Here is a 27,380-nt window from a genome sequence, read left to right as displayed (position 1 = left end):
TGGAAATACTATCTGCATTTGGACATCTCACCCCATTTGTTCCAGATTCCATTCAAATTTTTTTTTATCATTTCTCCCATTCCTCGGTGTTTACACAAATGTTACTCAAGACCACTTCCACCAGAGAGCCTTCCCTGAGTACTCCAGATGACAGACATCTCTTCCTTCACAGACATAACCAGTCATGGATTTATAACATTCATTCTTCCCATAGCTGCAGCCTATGCCATAAAAGCACACTATTGCCTTTCATTACCACTTGAGTGTGTATTGCTGCTGAGCATTAAGTATGCCAGACTTAGCTTCCTGAGTGGACTGTAGGGTCTTTGAGCAGATACTGTATTATGCCTCTCTGTGGTCCCTTCCACAGTTAGCACCGGTAGATGAATAGACTATGTACACAGTTCATTCCCCTATGAATGGATAGACCTTCCCAGAATCCATTAAAAAAGATTTTCCTAAGACCCTTTCACAAAAATTTTTTCTTTTACTTTTTACTTCAGATTGTCAACACATCCTGAAGGATTAAAGCTGCAGATCTGAAACACAGATTTATATTTGAAAGTGCTACAACATATTTCAGATGCTTTACAGTATGTGAATAGTTGGAATGCAAGTTTAGGTTATTAATCCTTGGGGACAGAACTACTACATTCTTATGTATTCAAATATTCTTATCAAATTATCATAGGGGCTGGAGAGATGACTCAGTGGTTAAAAGCACTTGTTGCTGTCACCAAGGATCCAGGTTCAGTTCCTATAACTCACATGGTTGTTTAAAACTCTCTGTAATTCTAGTTCTAGGGAATTCAATGGCCTCTTCTGACCTTTGTTGGGTACCAGGCATGCGCTTGGTGCACACACAGACCTACAAGCAAGCACTCATAAATGTACAATTAAATAAATAAATTTTAAATGCTTTTAATAAAAACTAGCATACTCTGAGCAGCTATAGGTAGGAGGTTGTTTTATAACGAGTGAGTGTCCTTGAGTGGGTCTGTTACTGAGCCGGTCAGAACAAAACCAGATCTAGTTCTGTGGGTGTCCTACAATATGCTTCCAGTGATTTGTACTACTGTAAAGTTATAAGCCCCCTACAACCCCCCACGCCTGCTCACTTCTCCAGGTACATCGGGCCAATTTATCAAGGTCTACAGTGAGTGTGAGTGGGTGACGGTGATCCAGCTTCCCATTGGCCTTTAGCCTTGTTTGGTATGAGGTCTCTGAGATAGGCAGGTTATGGATGTCTTGCTGTTCCTAGGGATAATTCAGGTAACCCTCTTGTTTCCAGTGTACTCTGAGGGCGAGAGCAAGGGAGTCTTGTGAGAACTCGTGGGCCTCACTGCGCTCTATGCCCGTTAGTCAGTAATTCTAAAGTGGTCTGCCAGCTCAGCCGAGCAGACTCTCTTCTTGTCGTGATTCATTGCCTGCTAGAAGCACACAGCTGGCCTTAATCTAATTCTTCCCATCACCTTGCAAACTGGGTAATACTATCTCCAATTTGCACATGAGAAATGATGTTCACAAAGGTTAAGTGACCAGCCCACATTCTCACTCCAGGTGGATGAAGAAGCCAGACTATGGGAACAACTCTATGCCTTAGAGCATCACTGTCTTTCCAATTTCTGCATTTCCTATATAATCTAGTGACTGCAAGTCTAAAATAAGCACTAACCATGGTCCTATAGTGCTAACCCATTTTCTTGGTAAATTCTTTTTCCTGTTTTCTGATACTACTGCCCTCTTTAGACGGGTCTTCATGCATCCCGGGATGACCTTGATCTACCAATCTTCCTGCTCTACTTCCTGAGTGCTGGGATTATGTGTACCTAGTTCTGCGGAGTGCTGGAGACTGTGCAAGGCAAGCATTATACCCACCACGCTACATCACCAGCCCCGAGTTAGCTTTTTAAATGTCTTCTGTATCCTCAAATCTCCCTCACTATTGTTATAATTCACCAGAAAATGGAGAGCTACAGCTGTATCTTCTCCCCAGCTTCCATATACAGGAGTGGTCGTCATTCTCCATGTCTTCCCTTCAATTGGAGAAGAGATGTCTTTACTACAGACCAATCCCTCCACTTGTCTCTGAATCTCAAGTCTCCTCACCACCATTCTCTCAGTCTCTCTTCCTTCTCCAATATCCTGACTTTCTTCTACGTCATCATTCCATCCAAGGCCCAAACCCATTTCCAGTCTCTCCCATTGAAACAGTTGTCTGAATCACCTTTCAGCTGCCTGCTGATCTCTGGGTTTCCATCGCCTGGCCTGTAGCACTCCCTTTACCAGCTGTTGGCTACCTAGTCCATCCAATGTACCATGGCTTCTCTGGCTTCCACTTCATGGAATGTGCTTATGCCAAGGTACCTGTGCTTCCTTTCCAGTTCCACAAGACTTCATTTCTCATCAACATTTTACTCCGCTCAATCACTTTTCAGGGAAGAAGGTTTAGAGGAAAGGACATCCCCAGATTTAGGCACTGAGTTTGGGGAGCCATGAAACTATACAAGAGGTAGAAAAATTCACGTTTCTTGAGTGAAAAGAGAGCATTGAGGGTGCAGGCAGGAGGAGGGAGGCTTACAGAGGAGACCAAGAAGTGCAGCACTGGGATGTGAGATGCCCAAGTGATACACACTCAGTGGTCAAGAGAGTCATGCTCCATAGGTAGATAAGGTTAATAAGGACTGGAAAGCTGAAATTGGATTTGGGCAGTTAGCAGGGCACTACTGGTCATCATTTATAAATAACTTCAGGATCAGAGAAGAGGTTGATGTCATCAAGCCGGACTTATTGAACTGAAAGGCCAGCCACAAAGTACAGACATTTCTTCTGAGAACCTTTGTTATAAAGGGAAAAATAGTAGAGGACAGACCCAAGGGCGGAGAGCGCTGAAGGGGAGTTTTGAAAAGAAATAGGTTATATCTGACCTTGTTCAGAGACCATAGAGTGGAAGGCTTACCTAATTCCAAACCATTTATGCTACAGCTAAACATAGAATCTATTTTTTCCGTCAACGAGATTTAGATAATATATGTAAAGCACAAATGAATTTGGTACAGCATTATCCCTTCTACTATGTCATAATGACTTACCAGGAAGCCAACAAATTGCATTTTCTGATTCTATAACAAACCATTCACTCTTCTCTTCTCCAAAGAGCTTCATTGAAGCTCATCCAGAAGTTCTTCAATGGCTGAACTTGTCTACATGGTCTCTTGCTTGTGTCTTTCTGAAAGATGAAGGGGTATCTGGCACTGATGTTACCAGCTTGAATGTTACTATCAATTTTGTTCTGGGACAGCATATAGCCAGCCAGACTATATCATTATTCAGGCCTGGTAAAGCCCACATGCTCAACTTCTTCCTTATGGGACTATACTTTTCTGATTTAAATAATGTGGAATATGACTTTTACCAAATAATCTTGATATACTTTAGTTTCTAGGACCTGAATTCCAAGATCACCTTCAAATATCTAGAAAAACAAACCCATTTTTTTCCTTGCCAACCATCTAGACAGACACTGGCCAATTAACACAAGATGTCCTACAACTCTTTATATGGAAATCCTGATCAACTGTTCTCAATAAATGGAAGATAAAAATCAAAACAACCTGAAACTTAATTCTATGCACCAAAGCAACAGAATCAACAAACTGATGTTTGGAAACCTGTCATAATCATTCACTTAATTTTCTCTCCTCGTTATACAACTCTGTAATCCATAATAGGTGTTCTAAGGATTCTTATTTCTCAATATCATTCTAAATCACATGGTCTTAAGTGGCTGGAGAGTTCCTAGTCCATATGACAGGCATGGGCCAGCTTAGAGAATCAGGAAGAAGATGGGAGATGATTGCGATGAGCTATAGAAACAGTTGAAGCCCTAACCCTAGTACGTTAGAATGTAACCTTACTTTGGAAATAGAGTCTTTCTAGAAACAGTCAAATGCAAACGGGGTCATTAGGATGGTCTACAACCAAGTGTGACAGCCTTCCTTACAAGAAGAGAAATGTAGGCACAGTCATGCCAAGACATGGAAGCCACTGTCAAAACACAGGGGTAAGGTGGCCTTCTTCAAGGAGACAGGCCCAGAGCAGATCCTTTCCTCACGGCCCTCCATAGAATCAACCTAGCTGATGCCTTGAGCTTGGCTGGACTTACTGCCTGACACCCTGTGAGACAACCATGGATAGAACTGAAGGTGATTTCTTGCTTGACTTGGGTAAAGCTCTGGTTTACCCAAGACAGAAGCAGTGAGGGAGGGATGGAAAGGTAAGGCATGGTGAGAGGGAAAAACCCAAGGACAGAGCATTGAAGACTGGCAGAGCTTTGAGAATAGAGCCAATAGTCTCCACTGTATTCCTTGGAAACATTTGCTGAGGACGGGCATGAAGACACTGTCTCAGCTCACTAAAGCCAGAGAAGGTGTTTTCATCATGGAGAGCCAACTTTGTAATCCAGGCTCTGGTAATAGTTTTCTTAAACCATGTTGAATCTCAGTCTCTTCATCTCTAAATATGGATATCCTAATAATTACTGATAGATGCTAAGAATTATACAGGTTAATTTATATGACCCTGCATAGTACTTAAAATTCCATTCAATCAATGTTCAGAGACTACCATGTCAGGCAGTGTGCTAGGCTTTAGGAATACAAATGAAAATACCACCCAATCTCTACCTCTAAGAGATTCACTCTCTAGGGTAGAATCAGAGATCTGAACAGATTAAAACAATTGCACAGCAATATAAGGACCAGCCTGGGGTGAAGGAAAGGGCACTGTAGGTCTACTGGGAAGAGAGAGGATGCCCCCTAAGTGACAGGGTAGTGTAGGAGGTTTACATGGATTCAAGAAAATTGTGTGAGGAAGGAGGAGAAAGGAATTCCACACAGAGGGAAGGCAGACTTGCTTTACAGCTGTGTTTTTCTAGATCTCAGGCCTCTTCAGTTCGCTTGCTGAAAATATACTCTAGTCTGCAAAACCCCCTCCAGAGCTCTTGTCAGTCTCCTGAAGGCTGGAGCTTGCCCTGACTGTCCTCAGCAGCACACTGAGACTATCTTTACAACAAACGGACCCTCCGAATCCCTTCCTGTAGCCACCTGCCTGCTGCCTCCTCCTCCACCCCCGTACCTTCCTCTCTTTCCTCTTGTTTGCTTCTGCTTTCCTTCATTAGATCTGGAGGCACAGGGGATGAAGGCAAATTTCTAACTGTGGAGCGGAGCAGCCAACTATGGTCCAATGACTAATCTGCCTGTTTTAATAAATACAAATTTATCAGAGCAAAACTACACCCATTAATATTCATATCATCTATGGCCATTTTACTGGATCGACAGGGGCAGAGAGGTTTGGTCACAGACAGCATACGTCTTGTAAACTGTAAATGATTACCATGTGGCACTTCACACAGATTTGCCAAAGTCTGGTCCAATATGTATGTATGATGGAAGGGTATGGGTGTAGGGAGTAAATGGACAATGTACAGGTAATATAGCTCAGGAAGGAAATTTTTAAGAAAGGGTCCTAGGGAAGAAGCATCCAGACTTGTATCTGAAAGGTCAGAAGAGAATTGACAGCTAAAAGATGTGACAACTGAATTGAGAGCCAAAGGATAAAAAGGAGTTAAGAGAGAAGAAGGATGATTCTTGGCAGAGAGTGGTGTGTGCAAAGCCAGGCAGTGGAAGAAAAGCCTGCGATTCAGTTCTCTACTGCACCGAGGAGAAATAAGACGAGATAGATAAGGCTGGAGAATTATCTGGGTCCAGGTCAGCAGGGATCCCAAATATGAGAGTCACATTAAGGATTTTGGAAATACCATCTCTGACACATAAGAACCACTGAAGGATTTAAGCACCATAGATGAAAGCAAACGTGTGCTTTAGATCCCTCTGGCTGCAGTTACAGTTAACATTTCTTGGGCATCTATTTTACGCCAGATCTGTGCTAAATGCTTCGTATGCATACATGCATATGGAAATGCATAGTGAGCAGTTGGACGGCACTGGAAACCAGGTATAAAGAGGTATAGCAAGGCAAGCAGACGTGGATCTTGGAGCATGTCTGGAAAGAGGATCCCATACGGATACACACGGAAAGTAGCAGAACAGGATGAAGGAAAGGGCAGTGTGATGTCTCATAGTCAGGGGTAGGGAGTGGAGTGGGGTTATCGAGGATAAGAAATGGCGAGAGAAGGTCGCACAAGATAAGAATGCAAAGAGGGGAAAGTAAGTGAGAATTTGTCGAGAAGCAGCTCACAGCCGACTTGAAGGCAGCAATTTATAGGAAAGTTGGGAAGGAGGCTGGATTCTAGAGGGGTTAGGGCATTGTCTGGAACTTGAGAAAATGGAGGTCATAGCCACTGAGCAAGTTGCCTGCAAGATCTGCTCTTTTTTTTTTTTCTAAAGCAAAAAGAAATATGATTCTAGCTGGATTTCTTAAAATTTATCTGTAACTCAGCAGTTCTAGTAACTTTTAAGACTCATGATGCAAATTCCTCATCCCAAATATCTGGTCATTTGAAGCAATTCTGGAGATCAAATTATGCAAATGTGCTCCATGGCTAAATTAAAGGCTAACTCATGTGAACATTAGTTAGTAATGGGAGTTCCATTACTGGATTATTAGAAAATGGGCCAACATATTTTAATGCTTAAAAATTTAATCAGAGTAACTTCCAGATGGAGGAAAAGGCTTCTTTCTATCGCCAGATTGGAACCATGGCTGACATCTTCCCCAAGTGCCATTCTTTCGACATGGTCATTCCGGCACATGCCCTCATTTCCGACTTGCTGGACTGCCCAAGCAATCAGTGGCCTTCCCCAGGCTAATGGCATACACGGGAACAATTAATAGCTCTCTTGGCACCAACATTGTGCCTTGTGCCTTTAAACAGCTCGAAATATTAACATAATCACCTCAAGGAGCCTTGCTTCTCGATTCCTCATTAGATTGATTCTGCAGATGAACAAACCAAATGATAGCGAGACAAGATCATGCTGATGAGAAGCCTTCCCTCCCTTCTGACCCCACGACCATTCTGTAGCTTCTGCCGCTTAGATTTGCAATTAAGTTGTTGTCCAGATAAAAAATGGCTCCCCTCTGGCACTGACTGCTAGATGCCAACAGATTTTAATTGCTAGTGGTTGAAAACAAAATCTTTTTGTAAGAACAAGTTTAGCGCTACTGTCCTAAGTAAGTTGGGACAATCATAGCTGCCTTTGCAATATAAGGCTACCCACTCAACTTAAGGCTGCTTCAGAAACAGGAAGGTGGGGGAAATGGGCATTTTTTTCTCTTATATTTCCTTTAAATCACAGAAACTTCATAAACTTGCCTGAGAAATAGTTAAGTAAGAAACATCAGGGGCGATGTACTTTTCTGCTTCACAGGTTTAACTTGTTACATTCATAGCGGTTTGCTAAGACATAAAAGGTCATTTCGCCAGACCAGCTGCGAACAGCATTCTGACTTCAGTGAAGTTCTGTAAAGTATGAGAGATCTGCAGGTCCATTAGCATGCAATATGCACCACAAACTTGGGAGAAAAGTTTCAGTTAAATATGTACTTATCAGCTTTCTCTTGCTTTAATGTTATATTTAAATCGATCGCCTTTCAAGGGCTCTGTGGGTCTCCTTCAGTGCCTAATGGGCACTGCTCACTCTGACCTCCAGTAAGCCTTTATGAAGGCTATCCACTCAAGTTCACAAAAATTTCCAATTTGTGCGGGGCTTCCAGTATTACTTTTATAATTGACCCCATAAAGACTTCATCCTGAACACTTTAAAATGGCCAAATCCCAAGGCGATAGGTCAATAGGAGACACTAAGAGGATGAGATGGTATATAATTTCATCCTTTTCCCCTTTAGAATCTGTGACTGTAACTGTTGGTTACTGAACGTAGGGAGGCTATGAGTCAGTCCTCCTCCAAGGGACACAAGCTTTGTAATCCGGTCTTTACCCCATAAATCTGCTGTAGTATTGCTAAGTTTTTTGATGTCATCACTATCTCCATTTCCCTTGACTTTGTGTTCCAACAGATGTTTTGCACTTTCCATTATGTACTATAACTTAACGTAGGAAAAAGTTGCCCAGGGATGCTGACTGGAAAAATGAGGGGCAAGATTCCCATACTATGGACTATGTGAAGGAAGGAACGTTTGTGGGATTTGCAAGGAAATACTCAGGACAACAGTATACCCCAACCGAGGCAAGGGTCATGTTTTGTTCATCGTTAAGTCTCTAGTAATTAACACTTTCTAGCATGTGGAAAATATTTACAGAGGACTCAGTTCCTGAATGGGATGACTGGTGCTTCATATTCTCATGGGAAAAAAATAACTTTTAGTTTATAAAAAAAACAAAAACAAACTGGAAGTCCAGTCATGTCAACCTGTTGTGTATATGGTGTTTGCTGGTGGATTTCTATGTATATGACATTGCATTAGGAGCTGTGAGAAAAGCAAGGAAATCAACACACAACACAGACTTGCTGATTTCTCTTCTAGGTGGGAAGATGAGGTATACGTAAGTGGAAACTAAGATGAGGTATACATAAGTGGAAACTTAATTTCTAACTCCAGAGATGGAATGGTGGCCACAAAATATAGCCACTATGTGAGTTTAGAGAAGACACACTGCTATGGACCATCGTCCTTAAGGAAAGCTATGTAAACAGTGCAGGGAGACCTTCAAGAATAAAAAATATAGGGAAAAGAGAGGAAATGACAGCTACCTAAGGAGCAGGGAGAGGCCATGAAGGAGCAAAGTCATAGGGAAAGGAATCGAGGGTTTGTGACTTCGACAACTTAGGAAGCAGTTATCTAACTTAGAACAAGAAAGATGGTCGTAGCAATAAATGCAGTAAGAAAAACCACAGGCAAAAGCATTCTGTATAACACAACACAAAACTCCTTGTTGGGAGAAGAAGCAGCATGAACACTTTGTCATGTTGACACACCTTGCAAAGGCTGAAGAAATCCCTAAGGTTCAGAGGACCCCCCACGACATTCCCAGGGCTGTTGAGAAGAAGGTGGATTCTGTTTTCTTTGCTGAAAGCAGACAGATGTGATGTATGTCTTTAGAAGAACGGGCAGGGCAGGACTAGGGAAGACTTCAGACACATGACTTGTGAGAGGGTTTCTGATGTCAGAACACACATGATTTTCCCAAAGTCTTGGCTGGCTACAGGTCCTGCTGTAGCTCTTCTTGAATTGTACCAATTTCTATTTCTTTTATATTCTTAAGGGCACTTTGGATCTAATGTGTATCCACAATGTTCTACAAACCAGGAGGCATGCATAGAACAAAAGTTTATAATTTTATCTTACAGATATTCTCGCATCTGTAAAATCAAGGATAAGTATTAAGAGGCTGAAGGATAAGTGACAGCAGCTGATAAACAACTAAAAGTGTGTGGGGAGGAGCTTCCTTCTTTTCTAACCACATCATTATCAAGCAATCTTTACTAAAGTTAATGGTTGCCATAAGATAAAATCAACCACATATTGTGTTCATGCTTAAGAGTATATAGAACAAATTTAACAAAAAAAAACCCAAAACAAACAAAAAAGCAACACCAAGATCTCAATAAATACTTTCTTCAAAAGTTATTTATAAGAAAACTTTAAACTTCATTCATCAATAGACTACCAATTAAAGGAACTATTAGCTCCGGAGAGTGTTTCCACAACAAAGCACATGCATAGATGGATTGCAACATTTAGCCAACATTAATTATATCCTCTTGATGTCTTCTGTCTTCTTCCAAAAAGCTAATAAGACATACACTACATCATAGTTAATGGGAGCGTGGTGCTTGTTGCTTAGGCAACAGGATGAATAAATGCAGGTCAGAATGTGCTACGAGGAAAACAAAAGCTAGAATATGATACCAAATAGAAACTGAGCAGGTCTAACAGATTTTTACATTAATAAAATTTGTTTCCTAAAGTGGGCCAATCACAGGGTGCCTTAAGTCCAGCATTAAGCAGACTATGGCAATCAATGAATAATTATCATTAAGGTAGACATTCTTTTCTTAAAATGTTGGTAGCAAATAAATGGTATATGATAGCATGTAATGCACTAATTGATGACACCAATTCAAAATTTGCTATATTTTCACAATTATTTAGTCCTTCTACATGGCAAATCAAAGCTGTTTTCTTTGAAAATTCTGTCTCATGATGTAAGTCTTTGGCTTGTCTGAATTAACCAGGTGCTTTTATTTTCTGGAAGATTACATATGATACTTGGAACTAAACAGGTAAAATCACCACCTATGATTGGACTTGGATCTTTCACGGTGCTTGGGATTTTACCTTTTGGATGCATTTTGTGCACAATTCACACATGACTGTTCTTCACACTCACTCCTCAAATTCTTTAAAACCTGTGTGATTACCTTCTAGTTAAATACTTTCAAGGGGGGATTATATTTGCTCATAAGTGTTTAATATTCAGAGGAAAATTAAGCTGAATTAAAGTCCTTCAGTGCGGCCAATTAATTCAGGAAATCTAAAGTCCAACTTCTCACGGGTCAGAATAAATTTGGACAAGGGCTTGGGAATGAGATACCCCATTTCAGGTAAAGGCAGGAGGAAGTAGAGATGTAGGGATATGCAGTCAAGATAAATAATGCTGAAATTATATTCATTTTGTTTGCCAGTTCCTCTAAGTATTAACAGCATCAGTTTATTGCCCCAAGTAAGTCTTAACTCTGCTCAGACTGTAACAGCTTCCACTTCCAGCCTATTTCAACACCCACAGCATCTCGGCTATAAAACCAGCGACTGTCTGATGGACACAAGAAAAATAAATGCTTAGCTCATTATTAACAAGTAACAATATACCCATGAAGGGTCTTATGTATATATTACCTAAAGCTCATAGGATGGGTACTTTCGTGCATTTTTAAAAAGCTTGTAGGCATACACATTTTTGTAGGAGTAGAAGTTCAACAATCTTAATAACCTTCACATCTATAATAATTCTGTCAAGTTTGGAGAGAAACAATCTTGAAAAAAGAACTGAAAAGATCTGACTAGTTCTCAGTGTTTTATGACTAAGCTGTGGGTGTCAGCCCCAGCACTTTATTTCAGAGGACCCATTAAGTATTTCTACAAGCTGTTTGTGAGCTACATGCTTATGACATGGAGGTCTCCCTAAATTTAGGGACCAGTGACATGTGTGGTGGGTCCTTTAAAGCAGGGAAAGGGGAGAAGGGCTGTGACGTAGCTTAAAGGAACTTAACAAGAGGAGCTGATGGGCACGGGGGCAGGTCTCAATGATTAGAAAACTAGACTGTCGGTCTGCACCCCTCCCCTCCTCCTCCTCCTCCTCCTCCTCCTCCTCCTCCTCCTCCTCCTCCTCCTCCTCCTCACCTATATGCACAGTGAGAAGTTTGCACACGCCTGCTGCCTGCTTTAGATTGCCCATAGACCAGGACTCGGAAGTGCATCCCTGTATTTGGTACACCAGCCCCTTTCTATTCACTGACAGCAAATTGGTCCAAGTTGTTTGTTTCTCACCTAAAGTAACAAACAATACTTCATCTCTCTTTAGGCAGCATGTGGAAGGAAGACCATGCTCTTGCTAATGGACCGGCTGAAGCGGCTAGCTAAGGAAGGGCTGTCCACAGGATTTAAGCTGCTTATTGAATGATTAGCAGGAAAAAGGATCTTCATACCGACAACATAGCGGACTGTCTAATTAATCATAATGCTGATGTTAAAGTGAAATAACATGTCTCCAGAATGTAGGACTAGCTGAAGCATGGTATAATAAAATGGTATGCTAAGATCACAAATTTATAGGGGAAAAAAAACCACACAAAGAATGACAGGGAGAATATAAATGTTAATCTTCATTCAGAGCCTATAAATAGAGCTCTCACCAATTCATACAACACACATGTCTAAAGGATGCATATAGATCCCATTTTTCTAGTCGGTGTCTACATGCACACAGCAAGTTCTGTTCTCAAGGCATTCAATTTTCTGATGCAGCTACATATATAAAGCTGATCCATTTCCGTGCAAATCAGGCTGCCTCTGAGCCATGTAAGACACATAAGAAGCAAAGACAGACAAAAGGCAGCTCCGTGGACACAGAGAGCATCTTACCATAAACTGTACATTGTCAAATCCATTAGCCATCAGGTGGTTCTCGTACTGAGGTAGCCCAATGCTTTCCAACCATTGTCCCACTGTTTGGACAGGGCATCTGGGTCCTGTAAGAGGGTGAAGAGGGAAGCGTTTTAGCAGGGAGTAGCCGTCCACGGGGTAATAGCGGTAGTCCTGGGCTGAGAGGTGGCATTGCCACATCATGCTTCTGGGAAAGTTGTTATCGAAGGAGCCCGCCAGCTTGACAGATTAATGTTCTCAGCGAGAGAGCAAAGTCAGAAGTAACACATAGTTTGCCAGGCAGGCTGTGGAGTATGACTTGATCCTAGCTCCACATTTCTTACATATTAATCTTTACTACCGACCAGTGCGTCATACAGCCCCCAAAACCAGGCAGGAGAAGAAGGCACATCAAGCTGTCAGCCTGGGCTGCTCCGCGTTCACTGTGACTGTTGGAGTACTCCACAATGAGCAATGCACGGCCAGCCGCCAGAATTCTTTTTATCAAGCACTCCTACACTCATCAGTATGCAGCTCCATGCTCCTTGCTCCCCCTCACTCGCTCCCCTTCATTACCCAGCCCAGGCTACACCTCGCATTTTCAATAATAGCCATCAGATAAGGCAGATTTTTTTTTTTGTCTGCAAGCTGTAAGCCTGCTGCTGCTGCTCCCTCCTACACACCCATCCAAGCGTCAATCTTGAATGATGAGAGCAGTCAAAACAAATGCAGAAAATAGCAAGACTCAAAAGCAAACCAAAGTGCTTAAATCGGAATTGAATCTTCACCCCGGCTATACATTACCGAGCTATTTGTTGTGGGATTTTTACGTTTCAAAAGACACCAGGCAACGCGAAGCTTGAACTACAGCTCACAACAAGGCTCTCACTACAGGTTCCCTTTCCCCTTCCTTCCTCGCCTTTCTCCCTTTTAAAAGGCACCAGAGGGAAGTGTTTCTGATGGAAAGCTTCACAGTGTAATTATTCTTTTTCTTTACCATGCCGCAGCAAAGTGAACCTCTCTGGTTTTTTTTTTTTAATTTAATTTTTTGAATTAGTGCAACATATAGAAACGGCATCATAATCTGCAAGTCAAGACAATTCATTCCCTGTTCATTCTAAATAACAACATTATTAGGCACAAGAAATGTCTTTCTGCCTCTGGTATTTATAACCCTATCTACCAGGCATCCCATTCTAAAATATCTATAAAGGTAACATTAACTGGGGAGAATTTTTTTTTTTAATAAAGAAGAAGAGCCCTAACCAAAAATAATTCAAGAATAACAGATGTAAATGTGTGAGTTTTACTGAATGGCAGACAGACTGAGTAATTTATTTAATAATTGAGAGAAACCACAGATTAATAATAGAACCCGTGGAACTACCTCATCCGAGAAGAGACTCATAGGGCTAGAAGAGGATTGTCAGAAAGGCTAGTCTAGCCCCCCGTCCCAAGGACAGATGTTTGCCCCGGTGTTCCTGGAAGGCCACCATCCTCCGCTTGAATGCTGCCTATGGCAGGGCTCTCACTACCCAGCCAAAGCCACCGTTCATTAGAAAGCTCGTTTACTTCCTACCCAACTCCCACTCGCTGGCTCCAGCTCTGACTTTAGAGTCACACAGACTGGAATGGAGCCTCTTCCACATCAAGTACTTTAAAAATTAAAGGTAACTCTCACACTACCCACCTCACCCCGCCCTGAACAGTGCCTGGCACACAGTACGTGCCCAATAAATATATTCTGCGTAAACGAAACCCTCTCTCTTCCTTAAGTCATCTTTCTCTGTTTCTTTTCTCAGTGTCAGGGCACTGCCAATCTCCTTGGCACAGAGGCAGTTATTCTCAAAGCGGCGTGCATCCTTCTTCCACTGCTGACACCAATCCTGGAGCCCTCGCCATCCATCCTTCCCCCTCTCCTGTTGGAACTGCCATCTCCTTTGATTTTTTTCCTTCTTTGTTTCCTGGCACCTGGTCCAATATACCAATGGCCACTGTATTGGTCTTCAATCTCTGCTATGTTTTTAATCATTAAAAATGTGTGTGTGTGTGTGTGTTTGTGTGTGTGTGTGTGTGTAGACCATAGCACACACATATGTAAGTCAGAGAACAACCTGCATGAGTTGGTTCTCTGTTTACACCCTGTGAGTCCCTAGAATCAAAACTAATCAGGTGTGACAGCAAGTTCCTTTGTCCACTGAGTGCTTTTTTTTTTTACCCCTCCCACCCATAGTATTTAAAAAAAAAACCCGATTTATACACAGTGTCAGAATAATCTAAGACACAACGTTGATAGCTAACTCTTGCCTCAAAACTCTGCTATGGTTTCCCGTTGGATTAAAAATGAACTCTCAACTCTTGATGATATTTTGAGGATTTCATCTAGCCTTATTGCCCCTTCCTCAACATCCCTTTTTACAGTTTTTAACCAGGGGAATTTCTGGCTGGTCTCTGAAGGAAGGCTGAAATGAGTTTGGGTGGGTTTATTTCAACCCCACAACTCTGCCATTTCCCTCATGAAACCTCTTCTAATCCTCCCCAACAGGAAAAAAAAAAATCTTTCTTCTCTCTCTTAAATGGCATAATTGCCTTCTATTATAACAAATATTTTCTAACTTACATGATCATTATTTATGTCTAAATCTTGTTTCTTGAAAGCAGGGAACATGCTTTCCTAATACTGCACACCTTATGCATCTGGTTTGAGCTTAATAGTCAACATGTTATAATCTCACAGTCTACAAAAAGTTCTTCTATTTTCAAATTTAAAATTTTAATTGTATCGTTTTGTTTTTCTGGGTGGTTAACTTCTTCTAAACTCTACTAAGTATTTGATTTCTTTATAAAAAGGGGGTGTTTGGGCTTACCAAAGAGGGACATGGAAGAATGAAAGAGCCAGAGGTAGAAGAAACCCACAGCAAAACTGTTTCCAGGGCATGACAGGCCCACTGTGCCCATGAACTCACAGTGACTGCGAATGGATGCACAAGATCAAGCCCACCACAATCCTAGCCCGGATGGGGAGGATCCACGAAGTCCTCCCACCTGCCACAGAGCTTTTGACAACTGATGGCCACGAGGGGAGGGAGAGTCAGTGAGCGTCAAGAATGGCGCCCCTGGGAGGCTCTCCATGCCCTAGCAGATTGTCTTACACTCATGCACACTAAGGAGAATTCTAAAAGTGGGTTAAAAAAAAAAAAGAGCACATGAACTTGGGAAGGAATAGTGATGGGGGAAGGGTGGGGCAGAGGGCAGGAAGAGGTGGGTGGATTTTATTCAAAGGCAATGTATGCATGTATGAAATTCTTAAACAAAACAAGAAGACATTTTAGTTTTTAAACAGAATTTTTAGGATGGGATTTTTTTTTTCCCCAGAAACTTCATCCTCCCCTTGAACAAGCACACCTGGGTGGATCGCATTGTACTTGTCTGTAATCTGCCTCCCTTTGCTTCTCGATCTTTAAAGAATATCCAAGAGGTAATAGAATTTCATGCATCGACTTCAGAAGACTGTAATTATGCAACATGTCCTGCATGAAACAATGAAAATAAGACACTGCTTGTGAACGATTAGGTCTAAAGCTGTAACCATGTGAAGTCAAAAGTCAGTCTTACTTATGGTTTCTTGGGATCCCATTCACAGTGCTCTTCCTGGCCATTTTATAAGAAGGTAAATAAGCTCTGGGAAAGCTGAATAAGAATAACAAGGACATATTTTTGTTTGGCAAGGCATATGTGTGCTGACTGGCTTGCTCTTTAAATCCTATCTCATGTTTTAAAATCCAAACCAGTGGTAGGGCCTAGCAAAACTACTATTCAGTTACTAGGTATTAAGTCACGCTCATTAAGTGAATGCATGAATGAGTGAATGAATGATATGAAACCAAATGGCTTTTGGTTTCTTTAATAAATAAAAAGGGAAAATAATTCCATGGCTGAGACTAGTGTATAAAAACAACTCAGAGAGATTATTAGTTATTATCCATTTTAACATTTTTATATAGACTTCCTAAATTCTATGATTTTAATCATTCAATTCTTTGTTTCTGTTTAATAATTCTCATATGTTATAAAATGTAGGGTGGAAGTGAATTTGGAGCTGGTGAGACAGGAAAGGGAGAGAGGAGAGACAGAGATCCTGAGTCACGCTGGTTTCTGATTTTGTTTAAGTGTTTTTCTCATGAGTCAAACTTCTAAAGAATCCTGATTTAGGCCTGAAGACCACATTTTTATAGTGTCTAAATATATTCTTCGTTTTACTTAAAATACTTTCCTGGAGTTTTGAAATTCTTATAACACATTACTGGGCAGGCACCTTTATTCAGCTAGGACCTCTGTAATCTTTCAGAGTGAGAGGTAAAAACGGAGAAGAGGGTGGGTTCGGCCACGGTGGCTTGACTTGTGTGTGAATTCCTGTCATTTGTGAGAAGGACATTAAAGTTCAAACTCTGTGATGGAACCAGGGTCTTTCCTTTGGCACAGTCTTCTGAAAACATATTTCTAGGGGGTCCACTCCCAGGATCAAGTATAATTGCTCGAAACTAGGGTGGTAACAAGACAAAAGAGCAAACTCCAATAAACCACTGGAAGGTTCTACAAATAGTCCTAAGACCACACAACGTGTGAAGAGATACTTATTTAAAACATTTCTAAAGTGGTGCAATTAGAAGGGTGTGCCTGGGTGGTGGCACACGCCTTTAATCCCAGCACTCGGGAGGCAGAGGCAGGTGGATCTCTGTGAGTTCGAGGCCAGCCTGGTCTCCAAAGCGAGTTCCAGGAAAGGCGCAAAGCTACACAGAGAAACCCTGTCTCAAACCTCCCCCCCCCAAAAAAAAGAAGGGTGTGCCTGGTTGGTGATGTCTGGCTCCTACCTTCCCTCATAACAGAGTCCTCTCCACAGACATCTTCTGTACAAGCACACTCGGGAGAATAGCACCCTCTTTCCTTAGCTCCCAGTCCCACAGATAGGGTCTCTCATGAGGAGGGGGCGGGCCAGCCTTTCCAGTCTCCTCTAAGTTTGTAGAGGTTAAATCCCCAGTGAGCACAGCTGAGCAGTCAGGGGCTTCCTTCACCCACCCTGCTCTCATTCATGGGGTAGAGTCTACCCCAGTTTGGATAGACAAAGCATAGTTGGGTGCAATGCACGTACAGGGTACAGGTTCCATGCTTGGAAATGTAAAGAGATAAGACCAAAAGCCAATGCCGCTGCCCATCGCTCACAAGGACAGCTCAAAGCTTTTGTCTAAGGGGAGGGTCATTCCTAGCAATCTAATGTTCTAAAGCTGTCCCTAAGGGATGAATATATCTGAAACAGAAGAAGAGGATAAGGATATTACCAAAACCAAAAGAGATCCAGGCTCAGTGGAGTACACCTTTAACCCTAGCACTCCAGAGACAGAGGCAGGAGGAGCCTGGGTGTATAGGAAGAGATCACATAAAAGGAAAAAAAAAAACAAAAAAAAAAAACAAGAGAAGCAGAGAAAGAGAAGATGTTGGTGCCAAACAACCAAGGGGAGGCTAGTGCTTGTCATCCAGGCAAAAAGGAAAATGGTACCCTAGTTTCAGAGAACCAGGGAAAGAGACGTAACAGGAGCCCTGCTGTCATCAGAATGAACTTCAAAGCCTGGTTTAAAAAATTTCTCCTGCTCAAATTTAATTGAACCAGACTGTAGCAATTGATACCTCAGGGAGCTGAACAAAACAACAGTGTAACCACCTGGTGATTAATGAAGCTTAATAGACATCTACATATCAACCCGTGATAGAGGACGACATACAAGAATCAACAGAGAGATGAGACAAATGACCGTGGCCGACCAGGCAACATCTGTGAATGGATAAATACACTGTGTTACATCCACACAGTGGAGTATTACTCGGCAATCAAAAGAAATAAAGCAAGACAGCATGCTACAACATGGATGAAGCTTAGATAGAAACATCATGCTAGGCAAAGGGAGCCAGCTGGAAAAGCCAATTGTTGTATATTCCTGTTCATATGGTATAGATGAGACAGACAAGTCTGCTGAGTCAGCAAGGAAACCCAGGACTGCCTGGGACTGAAAGGGGGACTTACTGGGGCTTCTAGAGTCATTGTGAATGGGCCTGGGAGTCCTTATGGAAGAGATGGGCTACTTTATAGCTGCTTATAGAAATGGCGGTCAACCTCAGTGACTATACTAAAAATCACTGCATTGTACATTTTAAATGGGTGAACTGAATAATAAATAAGTTATGTCTCAACAGCTTTATGGCTATTTAATAATAAAATGTAAAATAAAAATTAAATTTTTTTAGCTCACAAAATTGAGCACACAGTTGTACATAAATACACACTGATTATTTCATGTATCACACACACATATACATATATATATAACATATATCACATATATTGCTGTTTTGATGCTTATTTTCTTTTCATTTTTATTTTTCTTGGTTATCCCTCCCCTGTTCCCTTTCTTCAGTCTGCATCATCCATTGTTCTTGCAAAGATATTCATATTAACAAGCTAGGGTGCAAATTCACATATCCCTCATAGTTAAATAGCACATACACATATTCACACACAAAGGCAGAAACATTCAGATACACACAAATGTGTGGGGGACTTATGGTGTTGTTTCTCAAGAAAGGACTCCTATAACATTTGCTTTCATGGGCCTTACTTTTCTGATCCAATGCAAATTCTGTTAAAGAAATTAATTATTTCTAATTTGGTATTCATTGGGTATTTTTTTTTAACTTTAAAAATAACTGCATGGGGCTGGAGAGATGGTTAAGAATACAGCGTTGCTCTTGTAGGGGCCCAAGTTTGGTTCTCGGTACCCATGTTGTGCAACTCACAACTACCTGTAACTCCAGTTTCAGGGGATCCCCACCTCTGGTCTCTGAAGACCCCTGAACTCCCATGCATACACCCTCACACCAGCACACTCAAATAGATGCAATTATACGTATTTACATACCTATTATGACTGCATAGTTGTCCACAATGTGGGTATACCACAGTTTATTCAGGCTTTTGCCTGATATCCCTAGGATTATTTGTTTATTTTCTTTAATTTTTTTTTTCAGACAACTGAGGCCCACAGGTAGTTATCAGAAATAATCATGAGGGGAGATGCTGTAACACTTTAATCATCCGCCTCTAACTTTGAAAAGATTTCAAAATAATACAGCTAGGTAAGTGATAGTGATAAAATCCATTGACTTCATTCAGGTTTCACCAGTTTTGTGTGCACACATTTCTGTGTGTTTATTCCCGTGTGATTTTATCACGTGTGAAATCATGTGACCACCAGTACACAAGCAAGAATGTCATATACCCTTTCATGGTCACAGCCCTCTCTCTCCTAAAATTCCACATCCTCTGGCAAGTATTAATCTGTTGTTTGTGTCTGTCATGTTGTGACTTTAAGGATGACACCTGAGTGGCACACACAGCATAGTACATCTTTGGGAGTTGGTTTTTATCACCCAGGGCATGTCCTTTGAAATCCACACCAACTGTTCTGTACCAATAGCATATCACTTTTGATTACTGAATACTACTTCATGGCATGGATAAATCAATTTGTTTAATTTTCCATCCATTTCCCAGAGTGATGATACCATTAGCAAAATATGACACTAAGTCTATGTCCTTTCAACTCTTGTGATATTAGAACTTTGTAAGATTTTACCTTTTTATTTCCGCCTTTTCCTACAACCAAATGCGACCACTAGATGCTTTTCATTTACCTACCCATTTTATTTTGAACCAGTTCTTACAGTTTGCTGGTAATTGTCAAGATAATTGTGTCCTGATAGTGTTTTTATCCTATTTAACAAATCATTCATTGTGCTTGGAGTTACTGTATTTATTACAGTAAATATAATAATGACCCTCCTTACCTTGAGGCCTGTGCTTTCATTTCTTTGGATCTTTGTTAAAGACTATTTTCTAACATTTTTAGGAAAAGATTTCTGCTGCAGGATGGTCTATATGTCAAATATGTTGCTCTGATTGGTCAATAAATAAAACACCGATTGGCCAGTAGCCAGGCAGGAAGTATAGGCGGGACTAACAGAGAGGAGAATTGAGAGAACAGGAAGGCAGAGGGAGATACTGCCAGCCGCCGCCATGATAAGCAGCATGTGAAGATGCTGGTAACCCACGAGCCACGTGGCAAGGTATAGATTTATAGAAATGGATTAATTTAAGATGTAAGAACTAGGTAACTAGAAGCCTGAGCCATTTAGCCAAACAGTTTAAATAATATAAGCGTCTGTGTGTTTATTTATAAGTGGGCTGTCAGACTGCTGGGGCTTGGCGGGACCCAGAGAGAAAACTCTCCAGCTACAGATTTCAACTGAATAAGTAAAAAAGCAATGTGTCAAACAAACCCTGTGAGCTGCCCCTACCGTGGTATTTCCGGGGAAATGGACAGCACCAGGCACCTACATTAAAAACGAAGAGTTTCAGGTCAGAACTGCTGTATCTACCTTAAGAAATATGAACAAAGCCCAAAGGGAGCGAAAACCAGAAAATGAAGATCACCAAGGAAATAAATGAAATACAAAAACAGAAAAATCAATAGAGAAAAATCACTGAAACCAGAAGTTGTTCTTTGAAATGATCAGTAAAATTGAATCACTTTATGCTAGTAAATTCAGCAAGCAACTCAGAGGAAATGGACAAACTTATTGGAAGATAAACTACCAAAGCTCACTTATGGAAAACTCCATAACTGAAGAGTTCTCTTTTTATTAATACTTTTTATATTCATAGTTAAACAAGAAAACCCAGGACTTGATGGCTTCAGAGGTGAATTCTACCAAATATATGAGAAATAATGCCAATTCTACACAAAAATTTCAGAGAAATGATGATAGGCCAACATTAATCCAACACCATAGTCAGACAGAGGCCCTATAAGAAGACAATACTGTGTATGTCAATGTCCATTGGACGTAGACACAAAGATTCATAGCCAAGTCTTGGCAAACACTCTCTAATATTATATCAAGGTAATACAGTATAATCAACACCTTTGGAGGTTCATGAAAGAGAAATAAAATAAAACATATCCAGATTGGAAAGGGAAAAAATAAAAGTGTTTCTGTTGATGTATAACACAATTTTCTACTTGTAAAATTTTATGAGACTTAAGTTAACCAGAATAAACAAGTTTAACAATATTTTGGGATTCAGGGTCAATATACAAAAAACCAACTGTGAAGCCGGGCGTTGGTGGCGCACGCCTTTAATCCCAGCACTCGGGAGGCAGAGCCAGGCGGATCTCTGTGAGTTCGAGGCCAGCCTGGGCTACCAAGTGAGCTCCAGGAAAGGCGCAAAGCTACACAGAGAAACCCTGTCTCGAAAAACCAAAAAAAAAAAAAAAAAAAAAAAAAACCAACTGTGTTTTTTTAATAACTAACCACAAACAATTAAAAATTTAAATAAAAATCAGTACTAAATACAACACCACCAGGCACTATGAACTTCTAAGGAGTAAATCAAAAGATGTGACAGAGTTGCATACTTAAAGTTATAAAACATGGCTGGCATATATCACATAGAACTTAAATAAATTATGCTTATGGATCATAAGACTCAGCATTATTAACATACTTGTTTGTCTCAAATGTCCCTAGAGATTGCATGGAATCCTAATCAAAATCTCAGCAGGTGCTGTTCGGTGTTAGAGACAGAACTGTGTGTGAAATAATTCTTTAAGGGAATTTGGTAATCAAATTTCAGCAGAAAGTCCTGCCCTTCAAAATGTACTGTAAAAATATGTGAATACATGTAAATCATATCTGATAGCAAACTTACATCCATGTTTTATTTATATCATATATATGTGTATAGTTGAATTCTCAAAATTCAGTAGTAAAAAATAAATGTTAAGTGGATACAGGAGTTGAACAGAGGCTTCACAAGAGATGGTAGATGGATGATAAATAAGCATGTGAAAAGATTAATCACTTGGAGGATGCAAATGAAATCCACAATGCGATTGCCCTGATTGGATGCCTAAACTAAAAAGCCTGAAAACATCAAGTGTTGATGATGGGACGGGTTGACTGTGACATGGACTGAGTGGGATTCTTAAACTCGGCTGGTAATGTGTAAAACGGTACAACCACTAACAAAAACAGCTTGACACTTTCTATTACATGGCCATTCTATACTGCGGGATTCTACCCAGAGCAATGAGAGCATATGGCAGGCAGAGACTCGTAACCAAGAATTCACAGCCGTTCTCTCTGTAATATCCAACAACGAAAAACAGCTTGAAATGTCCATCGACAGATGAATGAACAATTGTGGTATATCTATACAATGGGTATTTTTCAACAACGAGCAGCTGAAACAGCACATGACTATCAAAATAATTCTGCAGCGCAAATAAAATACAGACACCTCACCTAAAAAGCACATTCTGTGCAGTTCCATTTATTAAAGTTCTAGATAGTGCAAACTTTTCTATCATAACAAAAAAGCATTGATGGTTACCTGGGAGGAGAAGGAGGAAGAGAAGGATAGGGTGGTGGTGGTTCGGATCAGGCATGAAGGAATTTTGGGGGTGATGTTCTGGCTCATTTCCTGATTATGGGAATGATTTCATAGATATAGTCATTTGTCTAGCATCAAAGTATACATGTTGTCTGTCTTTTGTGCAAGTATAAGTAAGTGTGGGTGCCTGCGGTGGGCAGAGGTTGGTACCCAGTGTCTTCCTCAATCACTGCCCCCCTTAATTTTTGAGACAGGATCTCTCACTGACCCCAGAACTCACTGACTGACTAGCCTTCCTGGCTAGCAAGCCCCAGCAGGATCCTTCCATCTTATATTCTCGGTGCTGGCGCCATAGGCACACTGCACTATGCTGGAGTTTTTATGTGAGTGCTGGGCTAACTCAGGTCTGCTCGCTGGTGTAGCAGACACGTGACCAACAGACACACCAGGGAAAGTTATGTTTCTTCAGAGCAGTCAGAGGATGTTTCTGTGAAAATTTGAACGAAGATCTGAATGCAGGAGATGCCATACTGGTGTCCAGGAAAGAGTAGGAGGCAGCAGAAAGGGCATCCTCTCCTGAATGCCAAGGTGGTGCCGAGCAGGAGGAGCCAAGAAGCTGACCTCTAAGCTGCTCTTCTCAGGAGTCTCACTTTCTGCTGTATCACTGACCAAAGCCTGTGCTGAGATGGACATCCTCACTCTAGAAACTGAACAACTGGACTAAAGTAAACCCACAATTTCAGCATAAGCTTTTCTTAAAATTGGTTTTCATTTTTAAAAGTACAAGGCAACTAGAATTCTGATTATTTTCAGCCACCTCTTAATTAGATTCTCATTAATTAGGGAGGGGGAGTACTTCTCTGTGTACTTCATGCATTTCCTCAGCACACACTGATGTTTGTTTGTTTGTTTTGACAAATATTTATAAAGTACTTCTTGTACCAAATGTTTCACTAAGCAGTGGGGAGAGAGGTTTGAACATCGCTGTCCTTATACAATTTAGAACCTCTGGAGACTTGAGAGTAGAGGAATTAAAACCCAGAAACAGGACTTACGATTGTGACCGAAAAGAGAGGAGAAATATCTTAGACAAAACACGGCCTGTGTCAATACGTGTTGTTTAGTAAAAGATGAAATTAGTCAAGGTGGGTAAATGCTTTGCCAGTGGCAACAGCTGTATTTGTTCATTTGGAAAACAGCACTTGGGAAGAATGGAGACCTTCTGAACAAGGACTGAGAAGAAGTTGATTGGCTCCTCCAAACTGTAATAAGAATTGGTTAAATTCTGAAGTAACGACATAAGACTTATCTGTTCCAAAGAATATGTCCTTCCCGTAATTTAAGCCATCTATAACACGAGGGAACACCTACTATGTGTCCAGACTCATGTATGTGCCATAGTCTGAATGTGCTCCCCAAATTCATTTGCTGTGCAGGTGCTACAGTGTTGGGAGGTTAGGTTGTGCCTCTGCCCTGACTGAATTGTTTTTGATATTAGAAAGGCTTGTGGGAGTGGTCCACTCTTCTACCTAGGAAGAAAAACATTTAGGAAGAATTTCAAATGGCTGAATGACATTTAAGGAATTGCTCAACATCCTTAGTCATCAGGGGAATGCAAATCAAAACAACTCTGAGATACCACCTTATACCTGTCAGAATGGCTAAGATCAAAAGCACTACAGACAGCTTATGTAGGAGAGGATGTGGAGCAAGGGGAACACTCCTCCACTGTTGGTGGGAGTGATAACTGGTACAGCTACTTTGGAAATCAGTATGGCGGTTTCTCAGAAAATTGGGAATCAATCTACCTCAAGACCCAGCTATATCACTCTTGGGCATATACCCAAGGAATGCTCAATCATACCACAAGGACACATGCTCACTTATGTTCATAGCAGCATTATTCATAAAAGCCAGAACCTGGAAACAACCTAGATGCCCCTCAACTGAAGAATGGATAAAGAAAATGTGGTACATATACACAATGGAGTACTACTCAGTAGAGAAAAACAATTACATCATGAAATTTACAGGCAAACTGGATGTAACTAGAAAATATCATCCTAAGTGAGGTAACCCAGATTCAGAAGGACAAACATGGCATGTACTCACTCATAAGTGGATACTAGATACAAGGCAAAGGATAATCAGGCAACAACCCACAACTCCAGAGAAGCTAACTAACAAGGAAGACCTAAAGAGGGATGCATGGACTGCTCTGGGAAGGGGAAATAGATAAAATCTCCATGAGTAAACTAGGATGAGGGGTGGGCAATGGAGGGCAGGGGATGGGGGATGAGAACATAAGGGAATGGAATGGTTGAGCTGGAACAGGGATGGAGTGGGAAAGCAATGAAAGAAATACCATGATAGAGAGAGAGACATCGGGGGATAGGGAGAAACCTGGTGCTAGGGAAGTTGCCAGGAATCCCCAAGGATGACACCAGCCTGGACTACTAGCAATAATGGAGAGGGTGCCTGAACTGAACTGGCTTGCTCCAGAGATCAGACTGGTGAATACCCTAACTGTCATCACAGAGCTTTTCTTCAATGACTGATGGAAGCAGATGCAGAGATCCACAGCCAATCACCAGGCAGAGCTCCATGAGTCCAGTCAAAGAGAGAGAGAAGAGGGATTCTATGAGCAAGTGCATCAGGACCATGATGGGGAAACCTGCAAAGACAACTAAACCAAACTCATGGGAACTCATGAAAGTTGGATTAATGGCCATGGAGCCTGCATGCGACTGGACTAGGCCCTATGCGTGGTAAGACAGTTGTGTAGCTTGATCTGCTTGGGGAGCCCCTTGGCGGTAGAATCAGAATCCATCCCTGGTGCATGAGTGGGCTTTCTGGAGCCCACTACTTATGATGGGACACCTTGTGCAGTCTTGAGTCAGGGGAAGGGGCTTGGACCTGCCTTTACTGGATGTGCCTCCCCTTGGGAGGCCTTGCCTTCTTGTGGGTGGGAGTGCAGGGTAGGCTGGGGGAGGGTGGGAGGAGGGAAGAGGGGGAATCTTTGATGGGTGTGTAAAAATGAATGAAAAAAATTTCTTAATTAAAAAAAAGGGAAGAAAAAAAAGACCTTTTTCTTCTCTTGCCTTTCTGCTTTCTGCCATGTGAGGACATTGCCTGAGGGCCTTCCTCAGACACCAGATCTGCACCTCAGCCGGGCGTCCCTGCTTCCAGAACTGGGAGAGAATACATTGCCGTCTTCTATAAATCACTCAGTGCTCACATCTAGCTGTAGCGGCTATGGAACCACTCAAGGACAAGGCCGTGCTGCGTTTCACTGTGTGAGACCAGCAGCAAGTGTCTGCTGGGCACCTACTGTGGTCAGCCTCTGTTCCAGTGTGCCACATCTGTGAGTTCATTTTGCTTGCACAGCTACCTTCTGAATTAGTCCTGTTGGTATCACGGCCATTCTGGGGTCGGAAATAAGACACGGCATCATTATAAATGGTCTGACGTCATTAATTTACACTTGAACCCTGGGAACCAGGGTGCAGTGTCTAAGACTTTAGCAGTCACCCGACTCTGGTCCTCGGTTCTGGAAGGTGGGCTGGGAAACCCGCTCTTTTGCAGGAGTGAACGCTTACCCGTACACATGACCATTATTTTATTCTCCTTGTTCTCAACATCATTCATGACTCCTGGCCTCTGTGTGTGACACATTGAAAACAAAAGCAGGTTGGAAAGGCTAAGCCCTATCTCTTGGGTATTTTTTGGACACTAACAAAGGGCTTTGCTGTGACCCTAAGGTTGCGGCTTCTATGTGGACTTAACTGGGTGCTCTGACGGTTTGCCATGCGTGGCTGCTTGCACTGTAGGTCTAAGGGAGATGGCTGCCTCAGTGGGAACTGGGATAATGCAGAGAATGAGCACTCAGGCTTCTGACCCAGAGTGACTGGATTTCAATCTTGGCTCTTCTCCACTCTTTAAGTATTTGCTGTTGCTATTTTTGATACAGAGCCATATAGAAAAAGGACCATTCTGCCTGGACAAAGCCCTGCAAGTATGCTGTTTTTTGATACCATGAAGGGGGACACCTCACCTATCCATCCTCACCTGACTATCTCATTGTAATATCTGAAGCTGAGATGAAATAACATGTATGAGAAAGCCCTGTGATACAGAAAGACCAGTTCAACGCAAGGGGATTAATGATCCCTACCACCAAGAGAATATACACTGGTGATTCATTTAGTACCCCTAATGAAATAGATTGGTCTGGAGACATGAGGTCTTTTTTTACCTAGTTCTCTTTGTTTCCAACAGGGGAAAAAAGTAAAGAAAAGAATAGAAAAGAATGCATGGGGTGAGCTGGCTGGCCAAACATCAGAGGAAAGCTAATTGTGTGGCGAATTGATCAGAATGCATGAAACATGTGATAGTGTCCCAGGTTTTGTCTTAACCTAACACATACCAAGAGCCCAGTCTTCAGCACCAGTAAGCCTCACCTTTGGAGTCCATTTGAAGGTGTGGCTAGGAGGAAAAGGCCGGGAGAGTCTAGAAAAGATGATTTCTACTGCTAGCTTGTAATTAGCAAAAGGGGACCAATAGTTGTTTTATCACATTCCAAATAAAGACTGGTCATGTTTTTAGAGTCTGTTAAAGAGCACACTAAACTTTTATGAAGGCTGTGCCCACATGTGGGAGAGAGAGGGCACATTCAGTGCATAAGAAGCCCTCGCTGTGCATGCCCGATTCCCTGTCTCATACCATGTAGTGCAGGGATAGGGGGCTA

The 27,380-nt window shown here is 41.6% G+C and overlaps 1 protein-coding gene across 13 annotated transcripts in view; it reads right to left on the bottom strand.

Moving 5' to 3' along the window:
• Anks1b (ankyrin repeat and sterile alpha motif domain containing 1B) overlaps nucleotides 1–27,380 on the bottom strand; it is a 1,025,752-nt gene that overhangs the window by 372,944 nt on the left and 625,428 nt on the right. For 10 of the 13 annotated variants that reach the window (XM_076554619.1, XM_076554611.1, XM_076554613.1 and 7 more), the window contains exon 15: nucleotides 12,130–12,236. In XM_076554619.1, the coding sequence (XP_076410734.1) occupies nucleotides 12,130–12,236 (107 nt within the window). Of the gene's footprint in view, nucleotides 1–12,129; nucleotides 12,700–12,933; nucleotides 13,045–27,380 lie in introns of those variants that run through there. The other 3 variants (XM_076554614.1, XM_076554621.1, XM_076554620.1) reach the window with 3 other exon arrangements.

The sequence above is a fragment of the Peromyscus maniculatus genome, chromosome 18 (genome assembly GCF_049852395.1).
Source record: "Peromyscus maniculatus bairdii isolate BWxNUB_F1_BW_parent chromosome 18, HU_Pman_BW_mat_3.1, whole genome shotgun sequence".
Taxonomy (NCBI): Eukaryota; Metazoa; Chordata; class Mammalia; order Rodentia; family Cricetidae; genus Peromyscus; species Peromyscus maniculatus.
This window is presented reverse-complemented; position numbering and strand designations above follow the sequence as displayed.